Consider the following 15,851-nt stretch of genomic DNA (forward strand, 5'->3'; position numbering starts at 1 on the left):
TTCCACACAAAGCTCTTAGTTCGCAGGCAACCTGCTCTAACCTCAAAAACCAAAGCACTGCCTGGGAATTATCGTATAAATTTTCATTTCTGATGTTCAATTTCTCAGCCCTGTACATCTCTAACGACGTTTTAGCTTCCATTTTTTCCCTCCATTTATTCGTTTCAATCTGCATTGCCTCTTTTTTGGTTACCTTGGCTGTTTTGGATTCTCCACTGTTCTTTCCGTATTTCATCGTTAGCCTTCTAGTCTTAACCATTGCGTGTCCACGCTTTTCAAGTATATGTACCTAAAACCTTAGCTGCCTACCTTCGTTGATCCATTGCTCTCAACCTCATCTAAAAGCATATTTTACTCTGTGCTTCTCTAACTTCAAACGAAGCCCAGCCCATACCTCCCTGAACTGCTTCGTTAGTTGTTTTTCCACGCGCGCCTAAGGCCAAACGTCCTACCGTTCTCTGGTTTACTTCAAGGCCTGATAAAGGCCCGGTCTTATCAAAGAACTCTCTCTCTCTCTCTCTCTCTCTCTCTCTCTCTCTCTCTCTCTCTCTCTCTCTCTCTCTCTCTCTCTCTCTCTCTCTCTCTCTCTCTCTCTCTCTCTCTCTCTCGCTGATCGTGCAAAGCTCTTTCCGTATTGCGCAGAGGATATTATTTGCCGGAAAGATTGAGCTGACAAAGTGAAAACGTAGCAAACAATTAGACGAACATAGTGCGATTATTCCGCAGTTTGTTTCCCTTGCTACCTGCTATGGCAGAAATTATTACTACAATTGTCAACTGACGCTGCAATAGTTTCGCTCGCTGGAAACACTGTTTCCCTGCCTTCAGCGCAGCAGCGGTGGGCTTCACTGCTGTGAGCCTTCCCCTGCAGTGAAGCTTCACCTCAGCAGGAGTTGGATTGCTGTGGAGCACCTTCTAAAGGCAAGCGTCGACGATTGTGATATTGGTACGGACGACACGAAAAGCCGAGATTTTCCCTGTAACAGCGCCGAGTCTGTAAAACACAAACAATCTTCGGGTGTAAAGTAGTTTGCTGAGCGTACTTTACTATTCAAAAACTAAAAATATTCTGAGAGGATTAACGCGGATGGTTCTTGAATGGGGGTGGGTGGACCTCTTGAGGTGTCCGAAATCGGTTAGAGGTTCCACAAAGTCATCACCAAGCAGTAAACACCCCTTTCCCTCCCCTCCCATCGTCCACGTCTTCTGTTCTGACTAACCCTGCCGGTGGCGCAAAAAGTTGGTTGCGCCTTCAAGCACCGACACGCTTCTGACATCTTGGTACAACACCAAAGTTCTGCGGGAGAGCCAAGTGCACCTGCATGGTTCTATTACAAATAACTTTAATAGTAGTACAGGGCAACATCTTGTCTCGACAAGTAGGTCGCTGTGATCTGTGATGAGTGCACATTTTGGTTTAGCTGCGTCAGCGCTTTCACGAAATTCGCGTTGTCATATTCTTACGAGGTTCTGGTCACATTTCGGGCCCATGAATAGGGTCGCACGGACTCCGTGATAAGGATTCTTACGGTACAGAATGTGCGAGTAGCCCCGCGCTATGGTCCGCTCTATCAACTGGGCACAGAAGTACGAGAAAAATTTCACCAGGCTGTCACGAATGGTCTCGACTATGTATCTCAGCGGCTGCAAGTTACTGCGGAATCATCGGCAACGTTATGGCAATGGCACATTTTGATCTGCTATTGGTATGGGTGAAGCAGTGCTATGTACTATTGCAGCGAAAACAAAAATCGGTACAAAATCACTATTGTGTTATTATTTCGTAGGAAATATTTACGTACTTTAACAGAGGCAGTCACTAAATGCAAACAGATGGTCGAATTAAGACGGCAAACCATATCGTCACTTACCCGCTAAAATATGGCGAAAGCGGTTTCCGAAAAACTGGCTTCCGTTTCGAATATTTCCTTGAGTCTGCTTCACTAATATGTCGTTTTCTTGAAAATTTTCAAAAAAAAAAAAAAAAGGAATGGGGGGCAAATGGGCTTTGTATTGGGGCTGTTAGGTGCAGTGATTGCCCTTTCGGTTGTGTTGAGGCGAACTTTAAATAGGAATGGCAGTGTTTGGTACCAGACCTATATTGAAACGTTGGTGACACCCTCGCTCTTTTTTTTTTTTTTTTAACCGCAGACTTTCCTGGATAATTTTATAAAGTGAGCTAGCCCCGCTTCGTGGGCGTCTGTACAGCCGTAACAAAAAATTAGCTCTAAGATCAACATGATCGGGCCCTGATTTCGTTATTCATACACTGTTTACTGGCACTGTTCGGCTGATATTGTTTAGTTATAATTTCTTTTTAAAAAAATTAAATTTATACAAAGCACTCTGGGTGCAAGAAGGCAGAGTAGCTAGTGCTAGCAATACTTTAAAGCACGCATTCCGTATAGATCGGCGGTATTTTTTTTTTTTCGCCGTCATCGACTCTTTGTTCCGTCACTAGACAAGAACGCGCCATGCAAAACTCGAGTACTATCGACGATGGCGCAAGGCACTGGCACGTATTCAAAGCATGACGCATCTGGGCGAATTCGAGATGCGGTTGCAGGTATGCGATCAACATACGCGCGCTTTCCACGCTCGCGCTGTTCACGCGCTTGCTGCAAGGCGCCCTGCGAAGTTTCTCAGACAGGTTAGAGAGTCCCGCTCGAGTTTCTTGTTGAGCGCCGACGTTCCCGTGGGAGGCAGCGCCTGAAGCTCTTCTAGCGGCGAAAACGCCAAGCAGAGCCTGAGCGAGGGCGGAAGTTACTCTCGGCTCGGCGAGCGCAGCGCTAGCGTCGCCTGGGTTTGAGGCTAGGCGCACTGGCGGAGCAAGCGCTGGCGAGCGTCTGCTCGCAAATGGAAAGAGCGCCTGCGCCTCTGCACTCCTCTGGTTCACACAGGCGGTGTGCGTGCTTGGCGTAACGAGTGCCTTGGATCTCCGTGACGCCTTCGCATGCATTGAGCATCCGCTGAGCTCTAGTTGAGAGAGTTTGGTGCCCGTCACGAACATGCCGTTATAGCGGCGGCCGCTTCTGGGCCAACTGGCAGCGATGTCCAGGATTTCACTACCGTCGCCGGCGAGACTTGTGCCATCAGAAAGTTCAACTAGCACTTCGTCACTGCTCTAACTGACAAGACCCTGTTTTGTTTCGTTGTTTGCTTGTGTGCCTGCCTCTTCTTTGGGACATCGAAGTCACCCGCATCAACCATGGACATCTTACCAAGTGGAAATATTTTTCATGAGCTCCAAGCTATCCACGACACTGGTTTTTTCCCAGCTCAGCCGTCGCTGGAGGACTTCTGGCAACAGGTCAGACCATTTGTTTTCGAATGTTTTTCTGTGCCTTTATTTTTACAATTGATCGTGCCAAAAAAGTGCCAGAAGTACTGACAACAGAGCACGCCGCTTTTTTAAAGCTCTGACCACTTTTCGTCGGCACCTGACCTGTTGTCCTCGCTTCTCGGCACTTGACACGTTCTGTTGACACGTGCAAAAGGGTGTTTCGGTTTGCACACGCTTTGTGCGGCTGGTACGCCTTGGTAGCAGGGAGCTTCCGCGTTCGAAGAGCCTGCTGTTCGCCTAACAATTTTAGGCGCACGGCGTAGGGCTCCGAGCAGCTGTACCCCACCTGCCCTGGAAACGGGAAGCCTCCTTGGCCGGGCCGTGTTCGGTTTGGCGCTCATTTCGCCAGCGCACATTTGCTACCGGCCGTTTTCAAACTGGCCGCCGTTGGTGTGGCGCTATTTTCGAGCCTTTTTCCCGCGCGGCATCGCGGGACCTCCTCGCACCGATAATCTCGCGCGCTGCCGGCTCGTACTGTCGGCGCGCTTGGCATCTCACGTTGCGCCCGCCTCGTTGCGCTGCTCGAAGTGGCTGCTCAACTACATCCGCTGGGATAGGGTCACAGGGTTGGTTCCGGTTGAGGTCAGCGTGAACTTCGCGCTTCGCCACTTTCGCCACTGTGGACGCTTGCCTTCCCTGTTGCGTGGACGTGGCTTTTGCCTGCGCCCCCCCCCCCCCCCCCCTCTATCTCTCTCTCTCTCTCGTTCGCGCTCAGGCGTCCCGAGGCGGGATCGTTGGCGCATCGCGGCTTTCGTTTCCACCGCTGTCGGATGTCGGTCTTTGTTGCTGCATTGCCCGGCTTCATGTTCGTTCATAGGGCTATTTTCCGCTTTGTGTGACCAAACGTCGCATTCCTTCTGTTATCTAATTGCCTATTTCATATACTTTTTTTTTTTTTTTACAGAACCGTTAGTATTGCAGTTCTAGGAAGCTGGTCTATTTATGGCAGTGGACTTTCATTCTAATCTCGCCCATAGCTTTTGCATTCTCGTCCACTGTATATTTTTTTCGCATGCACGAACACAAGCAGGCTCGCGCGAAAAGTGCTTTTTTTTTTGCTCGATATTCCGACACCAGGTGATATCAGGGACACGATTCCTGCTGTCTAACTCTCTGCCGTGCAGCTATTGTGTAAATGCGTGCCCTCCATCGGCTTAAACAATGTCTTTTCCGGTCATAATGGCTGCATGCAGCGTAGGGTATATTGCCGATAGGATTGCTGCGCTATGCACTCTTGAAAGCCTGCAGTGGGTCTGCTTCACTCCGAGGCATCCGAATAACCAAATATCTACGGGGCGAGTTCAAGAAATTATCACTGCGAGCATACAATTAGACAAAACAAATACTACGAGCGATCGTTCTGAATGATGCGCTCTCACTGCACGCGTCCGGCAGTGAGAGACATGTGTTCAACCAGAGACCTTCAATGCTCTGAACGAACTAAATTCACTTCACCTATCCTCCACACTTACACTGCTTTCTCGCCACTCTGTCGCATAATATCACATGTAAATGTCGCATAATGCAGTTTTTTTTTTTTTTTTTCATGCTTCTCCCAATCAGGGAATATGTACGACCTGTGAAATTCCGGGCACAGCTGAACATATTCTTTGGGCTTTCCCCCGATTTAAAAACGAAAGGCAGATTCTCCGTGACACTCTTCCGCTAACTTACGGCTATTTTTTTTTAAGTATCTCCCCCTTCCCCTCTGACCCACCTAAATTAGCAAAAGCAGTCTAGTACACTTACCGGCATGTTATATCGCAACCAATTTTTTCCCTCTGCTATTTCCTACCCATACCAATCCTAAACCATAGCTTCTCGCTACCCTTGGGTGCATCTAACGCACTTGCAGGAGGCATGCCGGGTTTTTATTATTTGAATAAACGTCGAAAAATATCGGGATATTATATAATATATATTTGAAAGTACAGCATCTGACTATATCGGTGCCTTTACCCTGAAGTGCAACCTAAACGAGATTTGTTTCCAAACATCGCGATGGGCTTAGGCAGATTCATTATTTCTATTTTTTTCTTATATCAACCAAGCGAACGTAACGTATGTGCTAACTGTCGTTTCGTTCTTAACACAAACGCCACTCCTAAGCGTTTGTTGTGTTATTGCTTTCTCTTCAGCTAATGAAAGTTAGTTTATATTTTTTCTACTGCGTTTTGTTGTCCTCTACGGCAATGCTTGTTAACAAAACGCGTAATTCTTATACGTAACGTTCTCAAATGATGAACAGTAATGCAGAAAACGTGTTTAGAAAGAGAGACGCAGAAATGTGTGCTTTGTTTGAGTGGGCATATTTCAAAGGAAACAATACAAACCAAAGTACCGGATTCGTTACAGTTCTTACAACGCACGTGGAAATGAGCCCCCGTGATTCATCCACTGGCCATGCAAGCTAGACTCATTAGTCATGAGATAACAACCTGTATCTGGGTGCACTTGGTCAGTAAAAATATCAGTCTTGCAACGAGGTGTTTGAACGCGTGAGCTGTATTTACCACGTGGCTTTCGGTTTTAAAAAAATCAGGTTTCGAGGGTGTTACGCACCGAGGCTACACCGGGTGTATTAGCCGTGCCGTAGTGGCGCAATACGAATTACTTAAGAACACCAGGGGATCTTACCATGCGCCGAAATATCGACAGGCAGTCGTTTTCGTTTTTCGTCTCCATTAGAAAAACGAGAGTTGAATTGGTCAGTCATTTGAGGTTTGCGGACGACATAGTCTTGCTGAGTGAGACTGCAGAACATATGCAAACAATGCTCCAGGAACTGCAATCAGGAAGCACGGCCGTGGGGCTAAAAATAAATGTGAATAAATATAAAGTAATGAGGAATAAGCATGCCAAAAACGTCCTCTTCAGCTTAGGAAACTAAACTCTAGAAGAAGTAAAAGAATATAACTACCTCAGACAGATGGTTAGTGAGTCCTGCGCCGGTATTCCCCCCAACAACGAGAGAGAATACCGGCGCAGAATAGGTATGGGTTGGGGAGCACTCGGCAAGCACTCCCAAATAATGAAAAGTAAGCTACCTCTGTCACCCAAAAGAAAAATCTACGACCAGTGCATACTGCCGGTGATGACATACGGAGCTGAAACTTGGCAGCTTGCTAAACAGCTAGAAAGCAAACTTAGGTCGGCTCAACGGGCCATGTAACGAATAATGTTAGGAATAACACTCAGGGACAAGAAACGAGCTACCTGGATCAGAAAAGAAACTAAGTTGACGATATCATAGTTCAAATAAAGAAAAAGAAATGGACTTGGGCTGACCATGTAGTGAGACGAACCGACAACCGGTGGACAATTAGGGTAACAGAGTGGATACCGAGACATGGGTCTAGACGAAGAGGAAGGCCATTAACCGGATGGAGGGCTGAAATAGAGAAATTCGGGGGTAAGCAGTGGACTCGATTAGCACAGGACAGGAGCGGTCGGAGGTCAATGGGAGAGGCCTTCGTCCTGCGGTGGACCTAAGTAGGCTGACGACGACGACGATGATGATGATTAGAAAAACGGCCGCCGCGTCCGGTATCCAATCCACGTCCCTGGGCTCAGCAGCAGAACACCCTTTGTTACTGAGCCACCTCGGCGAGTAGCTTTGGGTTTCTCTTGAATTACTCCACCGTTTGAATTTTCAATACAATTAATCAGGTCCTATTTAAAGGAACTTTTCAGCAATCATTTGTTTTCAGTGCGGCAGTTACGAAAATTGTTCATGCATTCCGGAACTGTCGACACATCAACGCGGCTTATTAAAGAATAAAACTGCTGTGGTTGCCTTAGATTACGAGATAAAATGTGCTTTTAGATGCCTATTTTGTAGTTTTATCTCTTATTCAGGCGAACACACAGATGCAGCACTGATGAAAAAAATGAGAGTAAAACAGACTGATTAAAGTGATATTTTTGTGACGCAACTCGCTGAATGCCAACTTTAACAGCGTCGCGTTGTTATAAAGCAAAAAAAAAATATTTGATTCATTCGTGTAACAATAAAATTGAAGGGAGAAGGAAAAAGGCAGCGCGCAGCTTTGCCCCTATTATTGCAAGGGGCACTGACATAAGTAATCACGTGTTTAGCACATGGAGCATTGTTTGCATTCCAACGGCCGTTCCAATGCGCCTCGCTGTTATTCCGGCATTGTTCCCATAACACCCGAGTCAGAAGTTTTGTTATGTTTTGTTATGTTTTGTTAACAAAACCCGAGTCAGTTTTGTTATGTTGTTTCTAGGTAGTGTTGCGTTTTTTTTTTGTTGTTGTTGTTGTTGCTGCTGATACCGAGTAGTGACCTTTGTATTCTTCACTTGCCCCTCCTGCTAGGGCCATTCTGGCCTGCAGTATTTTGAAATAAATAAAATAAATAAATAGAAGAAGAAAAAGCCTTCTGTGTTTGTATTTGTGTATGAGCAGGCCGTTATGCGCTCTGTTATTGTGCACTCAATTTGGTCTTCAAAATAAATGTATTAGGGTTGAATAAAGGAAGGAAAAAAGCTAGGGCGTAAAACGGGTCTTTCTCGAAAGCTTTCAGCGGATTTTGATTCGCTAGAAAATAAGCTAGCTCCCGGAGCTCTACTCGTCGCGAATTTCGGCGCTCCCGCTCGTGGGGCCCCGCTAACTTCGGCGGTCTTTACAGAATACCACGAGAACCCGTCGTAAACGTAGTGATGACTGCCACGCAGGCCGCGTAATTACAATTAATCAGGTATTTTCAGCGGTTCGTTTCGAATGATTTTATGTGCACTGTGCAATCGCGTGCGTCAGTCGTACGTTGCGGCACGCTGCCGCCAAGTTTATGATGAAAAGAATATAAAATAAAGCGCGACCGCTAAAAGCCACCTTTTGTCACACGTCGCGCTGGAGGAGCTGCACCTGAGTGCGCGTCACGACGCCGGGGTGGCAAGGCGGTTCTTCGCATCCATTACGCTCTTTAGGCCTTTTACTCTTCTCAATTAAAGTTTGCGGCAGCACACGACATCTGTCTCACCGCGTCTCAGCTGACTCGCGGTGAGGAAGAAAGAAACCACTACTGCGGCACTTCTTTCGTTTTGTTTTCTTGTTCTTTTTGGCACCTGTTCTTGGTGCGTTGGCGCCCGCGAACGGGGGCTCTATTCTGTACTTCCATTCCTGAGCGCTCCCAGGCTCACACTCGCGCATAAAGTATTTTCTTTTTTTGTGTGTGTAGTTTTGCTTCCGAAACACCTCAGTCAGTGACAGGTGACAGCAATGAAGCAGTTATTTAGTCTGTTTTTTTTAAAGACGTCGCGCATGAACTTCGTGGAGGCTTACGAAGATTAGCGGTTTCAATACATGCAATTATTTGAGCGGCTGCGGTAACAAGTATAGCGGGAAACGCGATCCTTGCGGCATTATTTACATTTTGCGCGACATGCCTCCTTCGTCATAATCTTCCGTTCTCGACCGCCTTCATATGTGGTGTCAGGTTGTTGGGAACCGCCTATTGCAATCTGTATTATGCTTTATTCGGTCGCAGCAGCATAAAATACAAATTAAACCAGTTTGCCTGACATTAAATCAGTTCATTGAAAATCAATAATTTAAAAAAAAACGAGAAACGCAATACAAACTTCCGACATTTATTATCGAATTAACGAAATGCAGATGATTATGCAGGGGACTCGAGCTTTTGTCAGGTGTTTCAAGAGCACGAGAACTGCTACTTGGTGTCAAAAAAATTCCAGTTCTATGACTAGGGCATACGCATATATAATATAGACTTTCGCGCAATTCTTCTTTCCTCTCCTTTGCGAGAATCAAGCCTTCGAAATCGCTGGATCAATGTGACGAACCAGTTCTGCGCGAACGAATTTTCACCGTAATAATACCGCACTGTTGTGATAGCGTCCCAATTGAGGTAAATCATTCCTCTCAGAACGAAGCAGAAGGCTGAACACACCTCACGTCGCGGAAAGCTGTCTTTGACCTTGCAGGTATTTGCCGGTGCGACATCTATTAGAACCACGAGGTCGCGGGTTCGATTCCCGGCCGCGGCGGCCGCTTTTCTGATGGAGGCGAAAAGCAAAAACGCCCGTGTGTACGAGATTTCGGCGCACGTTAAAGATCCCCAGGTGGTCAACATTAATCCGGAGCCCTCCGCTACGGCGCGCCTCATCTCCTGCGTTGCGTCGGCGTGTTCAACCCTACAATCAATGAATCAACATCTACTAGAACGGTAATGACAAGAGCGTGACATTAATATACTCGTCGGAACATTAGTTAAAGCGCTTCTCATTCCGGTTAATAACGAAATTGTTTCTGTCATCCACGAACCGTGTGAGTGCAAAACAGGATGGTGGCCCGTAAATTGCGGTCAGAGCAAATCAGATGATCTGAATACAAAACGGCCACAGCGCCAGGAACGTTGCCAAGGTTGCTCCGAATCGCGGGTTAATATTCGATACGACCCGCGTTTTCCGGATCTGTTTCAATTGTATTGTACGTGCGAATTGTTGAAAAGTTTGCAGCCTGTAAAGTGTCGTCGTGGCTCGCAAGTGTATTGTCCTTCTCTGACTAAATTGCTTTGCTTCTCTTTTGTTCTTACGCAAGCGCCACGCAGTTTATTGAACCTGTGTTTTTTTATTATGTTGTTTTCTACTACATGTACTATATCCGCGTGTGTGTGAGTTTGTACGCACGAGAAATAAGGGTTCCTGGATTTGTTTGGAGTATAAACGAATAAACGAATAGGCTGGACGCGCGTATACGAAGACGATTGATTTACTCACGTTTAGACCGGGGTCCAATCTTCGTCAGAGTAAACATTGGTACGCTGGGTACGCAGGATATACAGGCACAAATCGACAAAGACCGACTTATAGTCTACGGGTGAGATACAGATCAATAAGCGAACAGAAAAATGAATATTTCCGAACACTTGGCGCTCGTACACGTGAAACAGTACACGGGGCTTTCAAATACAGTATAAAAAACATGCGGTAAATACCGAATAACGAAAGATCAACGCCTGAAAAACATTTTTCACGGTTATAAATATGATTAAAAGGTTAAACTCATAAGAAGTGATAAATGTAAACATGACAGGATGATAAACAGGTAATTGTTTCTGGAACATTTCATATCTGGTGTGCCAGCATGCGTCACAAAAAACAAAAAGGAAATGCAAAAAAAAAAGAAAGCGGAGAAATATAGCAGAGCGGAAAAAAAATAGATAAGGGAGGGGGAGGCTGAACAACGTGCTGGAACCTCGAAGAGTGAAAAATTAATTTTTGAAAGCGTACACAGAAAATGCTTAGAAATTTATCCACAAAAGTTTAATGCCAAGTTGAAAGCAACAGGGCAGACTATGGCCCATAGATAAAGCAGAACAGCATGGCAAACTATGCAGCTCGTATAAAAGAGCCGCTACTGAGGACGACATCCTGTCCATGTACGGCAGAGGATAGCACCTGGATACAACGGCCGAACTAGAATTTCTCGCTCTGCTTCTGGGATGCATAGAATGATAACCCAATCAGACCTGCATATCAGGACGATAAACAGGTAAGCTTCCCTAGACTTTCATTATGGCCGCACTGAACTGTGTTGAATTTATGAATCAGCACAGACTCTCCTGCTTCCCTTCCATAATATGAACGCAAACCGGATTCGATTACAGTAGCCCTTTCGGTTTTTTTTTTTTTTTTCTCTTTTTTTTTTTTTTTTTTTGAAAAGCGACGACGAATTTTGATGTGCTTTTACAAAGGCGCTCGGTGGTTATTACAGCGGTTCCCAAAAGGCATTTCTGTTTGGCCGTTGAACGTTCTATGACGTGTACGGCATTTCGCGTGCGGCTTTAAATTCGCCTACTATTTTTCAAACAAAGTTGTAAACTGTACTTTTTGCTGCATATAATATGATCACATGAGCGCAAACTGCAATCACAGCACAATGCAAGACTATGCATTTATGTATTAGTTTTCTTTTTTATATTTCTGCATATTGTTAAATTTTTCTCGCTTGTATGTTCCTAGCTGGTCATATTCCAACGGCGTTAAGTTGGAATCACCTAAAATTATTTCCCTTTATTAAGCTAGTCTTTGCTGGAGGATTGATAACGATTGGTTAGAGTACCTCTTAGTTCCAGGGGAGCAGCTTTTAGCATCTGCTTCCACCTATAACGTTGTTAGTGGACATTTATGAAGTAGCGAGATTCTCGTGAATTCCTGAACCATTCGGAACTGCGCCATTTTGAACGCAGGTATTGAGTGAAGCAGCATGCATTTAGTAGCCAATTCGCTTCCCGACAACTTTCCTCACTCGTAATAAATGGCGTGACACGTTGCAACACAAACAAAAAAACACCAGGAAGTGTCGTGGCTAGTCAGTTCAATGGCGTTGCTTTGGTGGCCTCCTTGAAGTTCCTACGAGGATGGTAGCGCGTGGCCGACTTAGCAGGGCCCGATGGGCTGCTTGCAGGAGATGCCGATGGCCTGGCAGGTAGAGGCTTGTCTCAGCGCTGACCGGCTAGTGGCTGACTTTTGGAGCTCGCGGGGTGTTCGTTTGTCGAATATTTGGTGCCTGAGTGCTGATTCTTAAAGGCCGTTTGCTTGATTATGATGTGGTCCGTCCAAAGGCGCTTGGGTCGTAGAGAGAGGGTTGAAGGAGTGCGGACGTTTACGTGTCAGCTTGGCAGTGCTCACGCTGGCTGAGCCCTCGGTGTACCCCATGCACCAGACTACACAGATGAATTGACTGGGGTTTTCATTTGTTCTCGCCGTGCATATCCGATGCTCCATCTGCTGCTTGACTCGAACTATCACGCTTCTTAGTCTTGCATGCGTTGTTCTTCCCTTTCATGTCACGTACAGACAGTCCGCCGTCAATGAAAGCGAACAGCGGACCGCGAGGAGTTTCGTTCTACTCACGCCCCTATGCACCCCAATTCGGAGGGTGTCGACGATGCGAGAACACCCACCGGAGCACTCACAGATTATATGCCGAAGTGCGGCTGTGCGTTGCGGCCTCGTTGCTGCTCAAGCTGGCAACGTGACAGCTCTCACCGGGGTTTCCTGCGAAGCAGTGCTCTTGCCGGCGAGCGGCATGTCCTGTCTCCTTTGTTGGCCCCATCATTTCTTCCGTCTTCCTAAAAACGGTTCTCTCGCCACGTGCCTATTTTACTTCGTCACACCGAGGGATCTGTGCATTCTTTCCTGCCATTGTTTGCCGTCTCTTGGTTTCACGCGAGCGCATTCCCTATATTACGTTAGGTATAATTATCTATACCGCCAAGTATATGAAAATTTCACCCGGAATGCCGTGTTCTAGAATTCACTCGGGGCATACTGCGTGATACTCCTCACTTCTGTTGCACCTGCTCCGTTCCCCGAGCCGTGTCTCTATCTGTGTCCTGTGTAAGACTAGGCTGCCTCGACTAGCTGCGCTAGAGGAAAAGCTCTTCTAATGCTTGCTCTCAGAATAATTTGTGACTTCCTCTTCTTCCTTTTTTTCTTCTCTTTTGACCTGCATTAAAGTTCAATTGCTTGATTGCTTCAACCGGCTGGTTCGACGCTAAGGTTTCGAGGCTCCTGGTTGCGAGGCTTCTGTGGAATTCTCGCTTCAGAACCAAAGAAATAAACGGGCAATTCACGCTCCATTTGGTGCCGTTCGTTCATGTTTCGTCTTCCATCCCGAACGCTTGATCGACAAGCCGGAAAGTCGACTCTTTTGGGAATTTGTTAGTGCGCGCCTGTCTCATGTACCGTTGTACGCTTAAAAAAACTGCACAATTCAGATCTATGTGCGCGGGTTTCACGAGTGGTTCACTAGCGTAAGCGAAATTTAAAATCCCTCCCTGTAATCCTCAGTACTTTTTGATCTGAGTGCTTGTAGGCTCACTCACGATCGCGTGTGTACCATGAAGCCTCATCCTGATTTTTCGTTAATTATCTCGTTCGTTCTCCTGATTCTCCCTTCGTTCTTCGGCGGTCGTTGAAAGGGTCCTGGTTGAGGTTGGTGAGAGTCCTGGCTTAGGAAGCGCACTCTCCCCGCTCTCTTTTTTTTTTTTTTAAGAAAAAAGAAATTGGAGGATTTGTGCACTTTCGGGGCCCCTGTCCCCCATGCCCACGTGGTGCTCTTGCTGCTCCGACGACGGGGTCGTAAACTGCTCCTTGCGAGCGCTACTTCCAAGATTGCCGTGGTGGCCATCTCCAAAGCGAGGCGAGGCAGAGAAAAAAAAAAGGTGGGATGATGCACGCAGACGTGCGTAAGACGCGGCCGAACTGCAGGAGGAGGAAGGCGAAATATCGGGCTCGTTGTTTCGGAAAAAAAGGGGTGCCCGAAAGGAGCTCGTCCGCGCTGCTGCGCGCCTTCCCTCGGCTCTCTCGCTGATTAGCAGGCCCGATTGAGATACGACAGACGCATGTTCCAGGGCGAAACGCGATGACTCCTGTCCGGCCGGGAGACGCTGGCGGCCGCCCGTATATACACCGACGAACAGGTGCGGCTGCCCAGGCCCCGGTCTGGCGGAGGGGAAAAAAAGAAAAAGGGGCTAGTAAAAATGACCGGGCGGCCGAAGAGCACGACATAATTTATTTACTCAGCTCAACGTGCGTCTGGCACGGGTTGGCGCTGCTCTCGCTCAACCTTTGGAGGCCTTCCTAAAAGGGCTCGCCGGCCAGCCGCTTTTAGGCGCGCGCCGCGGCCACGGTTAAATGGGGCGCAGGCAGGGGACGGGATCTGCATGCTCGCCCGTCGATTCGCAGGCCGAAAACCAGCCGCAGTGGGCGGTCTCGCATGCACGCGTACGTTCTTGTATTGTTTACACCTGTTCGTACGTGGAGCATCTGGCCCTTAATACAAACAATGCAGGCATTTGTGCTCTCTGGGGGGGGAAAAAGGGGGGTGGGGGTGGGTACTATCACGTTTTCTTTTTTATTTCGTTTGCTTTGCGCTAACACGACCCCATTATGTTATGTTGTCGCTGTTGAAGTTTCGAAATGTAGATGTTTCATGTTGATGAAACGGTGACACAGCTGATTGTGCTTTGTATTTTTGGGAATAACGTTTTTATGAGAATTTATTTATGAGAATAACATTTTTCACTGCAGACCATTCTCAAACTGCTGCCATGACAGCAGTAACATGGGCGCGCTTAATTTCATAGAGCACCGAAGTATCGTGCACAGGTGCGGTTTTGTTTGCCGCCTCCATCAGAAAAGGTCTTTGCGGCCTAGGGTGCGAATCGTTATGGTCCCGGACAAAATGGTCCCGGACATTATGGTCCCGGACATTATGGACCCGAGTTGAAACCCGGATAAAATGTCACAAGTCAATCCTTCGACCCCGTGAAAAGTCGTCAATATCTGTGGCGATTACTTGTATGTGAGTGATGGGAACAGCGGAATCTTGCGAATGTTTTACCCATATTTTTGAAGTTTCAATGTGTTAGATGAAGCTGCAGCAAGCTGACAAGGCATTCAACATGCACATACTGCATGTTCAAATCTGGGTGTACTATAGGCCCGTTCGTCACACGGCGTTTTGCCATGGTCCGATTTGCAACAGGTCTTTTGGTCACATAGGATAATTCCCATTGGATACTTCGTCACAGGGCACGAAAACAAATTTGTTTTTCATTTCCTGTTTATATTTATTTGTTTTATTTTCAGAAGTCAGAGCACAGTCTTCAGTGGGGTACAATGAGCCGCGATCCGACGCCGCTCACATTCGGTTACACTGTGTTGGCGTGTACGATTGCTGCGGAAAATATTTTGCAATAGAATTGCTACTGCAGTCTTGTTAATTAATGTAACCACCTCTCATAAATGAACGCGGAATGGCTCACGATTGCACTTCAAGAAAATCTTTATTATTCAAAAGTGTAACTTTCGTCTTGCGAACCTTCGTTTGCCTGCTGGCTCAATCCAGCGTCTATTCGTTAACCTTAATGCGAGCGTAAGCATAAGCGTCAGCTCTGTTGGCTGTTACTGACTCGAAGTCGACTAAAATCATACACAAAAATGACCTCTTTTTTATACAGTGCAGACCTTGGTCATGCTAAAGTAAAGTGAGAATTCCTTCACGTGATCAAGAGCAAAATCAGCCGGCCAAAACAGATTCTCACCCCTCTTCTAGGAGAGAGAGAGAGAGAGAGAGAGAGAGAGAGAGAGAGAGAGAGAGAGAGGGGGAGGGGGAGGGGGAGGGGGAGGGGGAGGGGGGGTGACAAGGAATGACGGATGGGGAGAAATAGAGACATATCTTATTCTAGCTCATCAAAATGACGACCTCGCATATATTTTTATAAGATCGTGTGGTAAGTGCGGCGCGCCTCGCACGATTTCCGAAACGGGCGCGTAAACACGATTCCAGCGGGCTCACATTTTATGGCTGGCTGGGCGAAGCATCGCGTTTGTTGCCGCTTTCGGTCCTCTGGATCCTTCCTTGGCGCTGCGGCGGATCAGGCGACGTCTCGAGAGGTGCCTGCGAGAGGAAGGGGCTCTGCCGGGGAACAGGTTTTTCCTGGCGGGAAAGTTT

General features: G+C 47.0%; 1 protein-coding gene and 1 long non-coding RNA gene across 2 annotated transcripts in view; one reads left to right on the forward strand and one right to left on the reverse strand.

Moving 5' to 3' along the window:
* The first annotated feature begins 2,802 nt into the window (after positions 1-2,802).
* The window catches only part of LOC144155777 (Krueppel-like factor 6), a 393,838-nt gene continuing 380,789 nt past the window's right edge, over positions 2,803-15,851 (forward strand). Inside the window, exon 1 of the mRNA XM_077687426.1 lies at positions 2,803-3,310. Coding sequence (XP_077543552.1) covers positions 3,209-3,310 — 102 coding nt within the window. The 5' untranslated portion in view covers positions 2,803-3,208. The remainder of the gene's footprint in view (positions 3,311-15,851) is intronic.
* The window catches only part of LOC144155779 (uncharacterized), a 109,687-nt gene continuing 107,080 nt past the window's right edge, over positions 13,245-15,851 (reverse strand). The window contains exons 2-3 of the long non-coding RNA XR_013319634.1: positions 15,696-15,797; positions 13,245-13,837 (exon numbers count right to left, since the gene is read on the reverse strand). This is a non-coding gene — a long non-coding RNA (uncharacterized LOC144155779). The remainder of the gene's footprint in view (positions 13,838-15,695; positions 15,798-15,851) is intronic.

The sequence above is a fragment of the Haemaphysalis longicornis genome, unplaced genomic scaffold (assembly GCF_048455015.1).
Source record: "Haemaphysalis longicornis isolate Haplotype H1 unplaced genomic scaffold, Haemaphysalis longicornis Haplotype H1 scaffold_1, whole genome shotgun sequence".
NCBI classification, from domain to species: Eukaryota; Metazoa; Arthropoda; class Arachnida; order Ixodida; family Ixodidae; genus Haemaphysalis; species Haemaphysalis longicornis.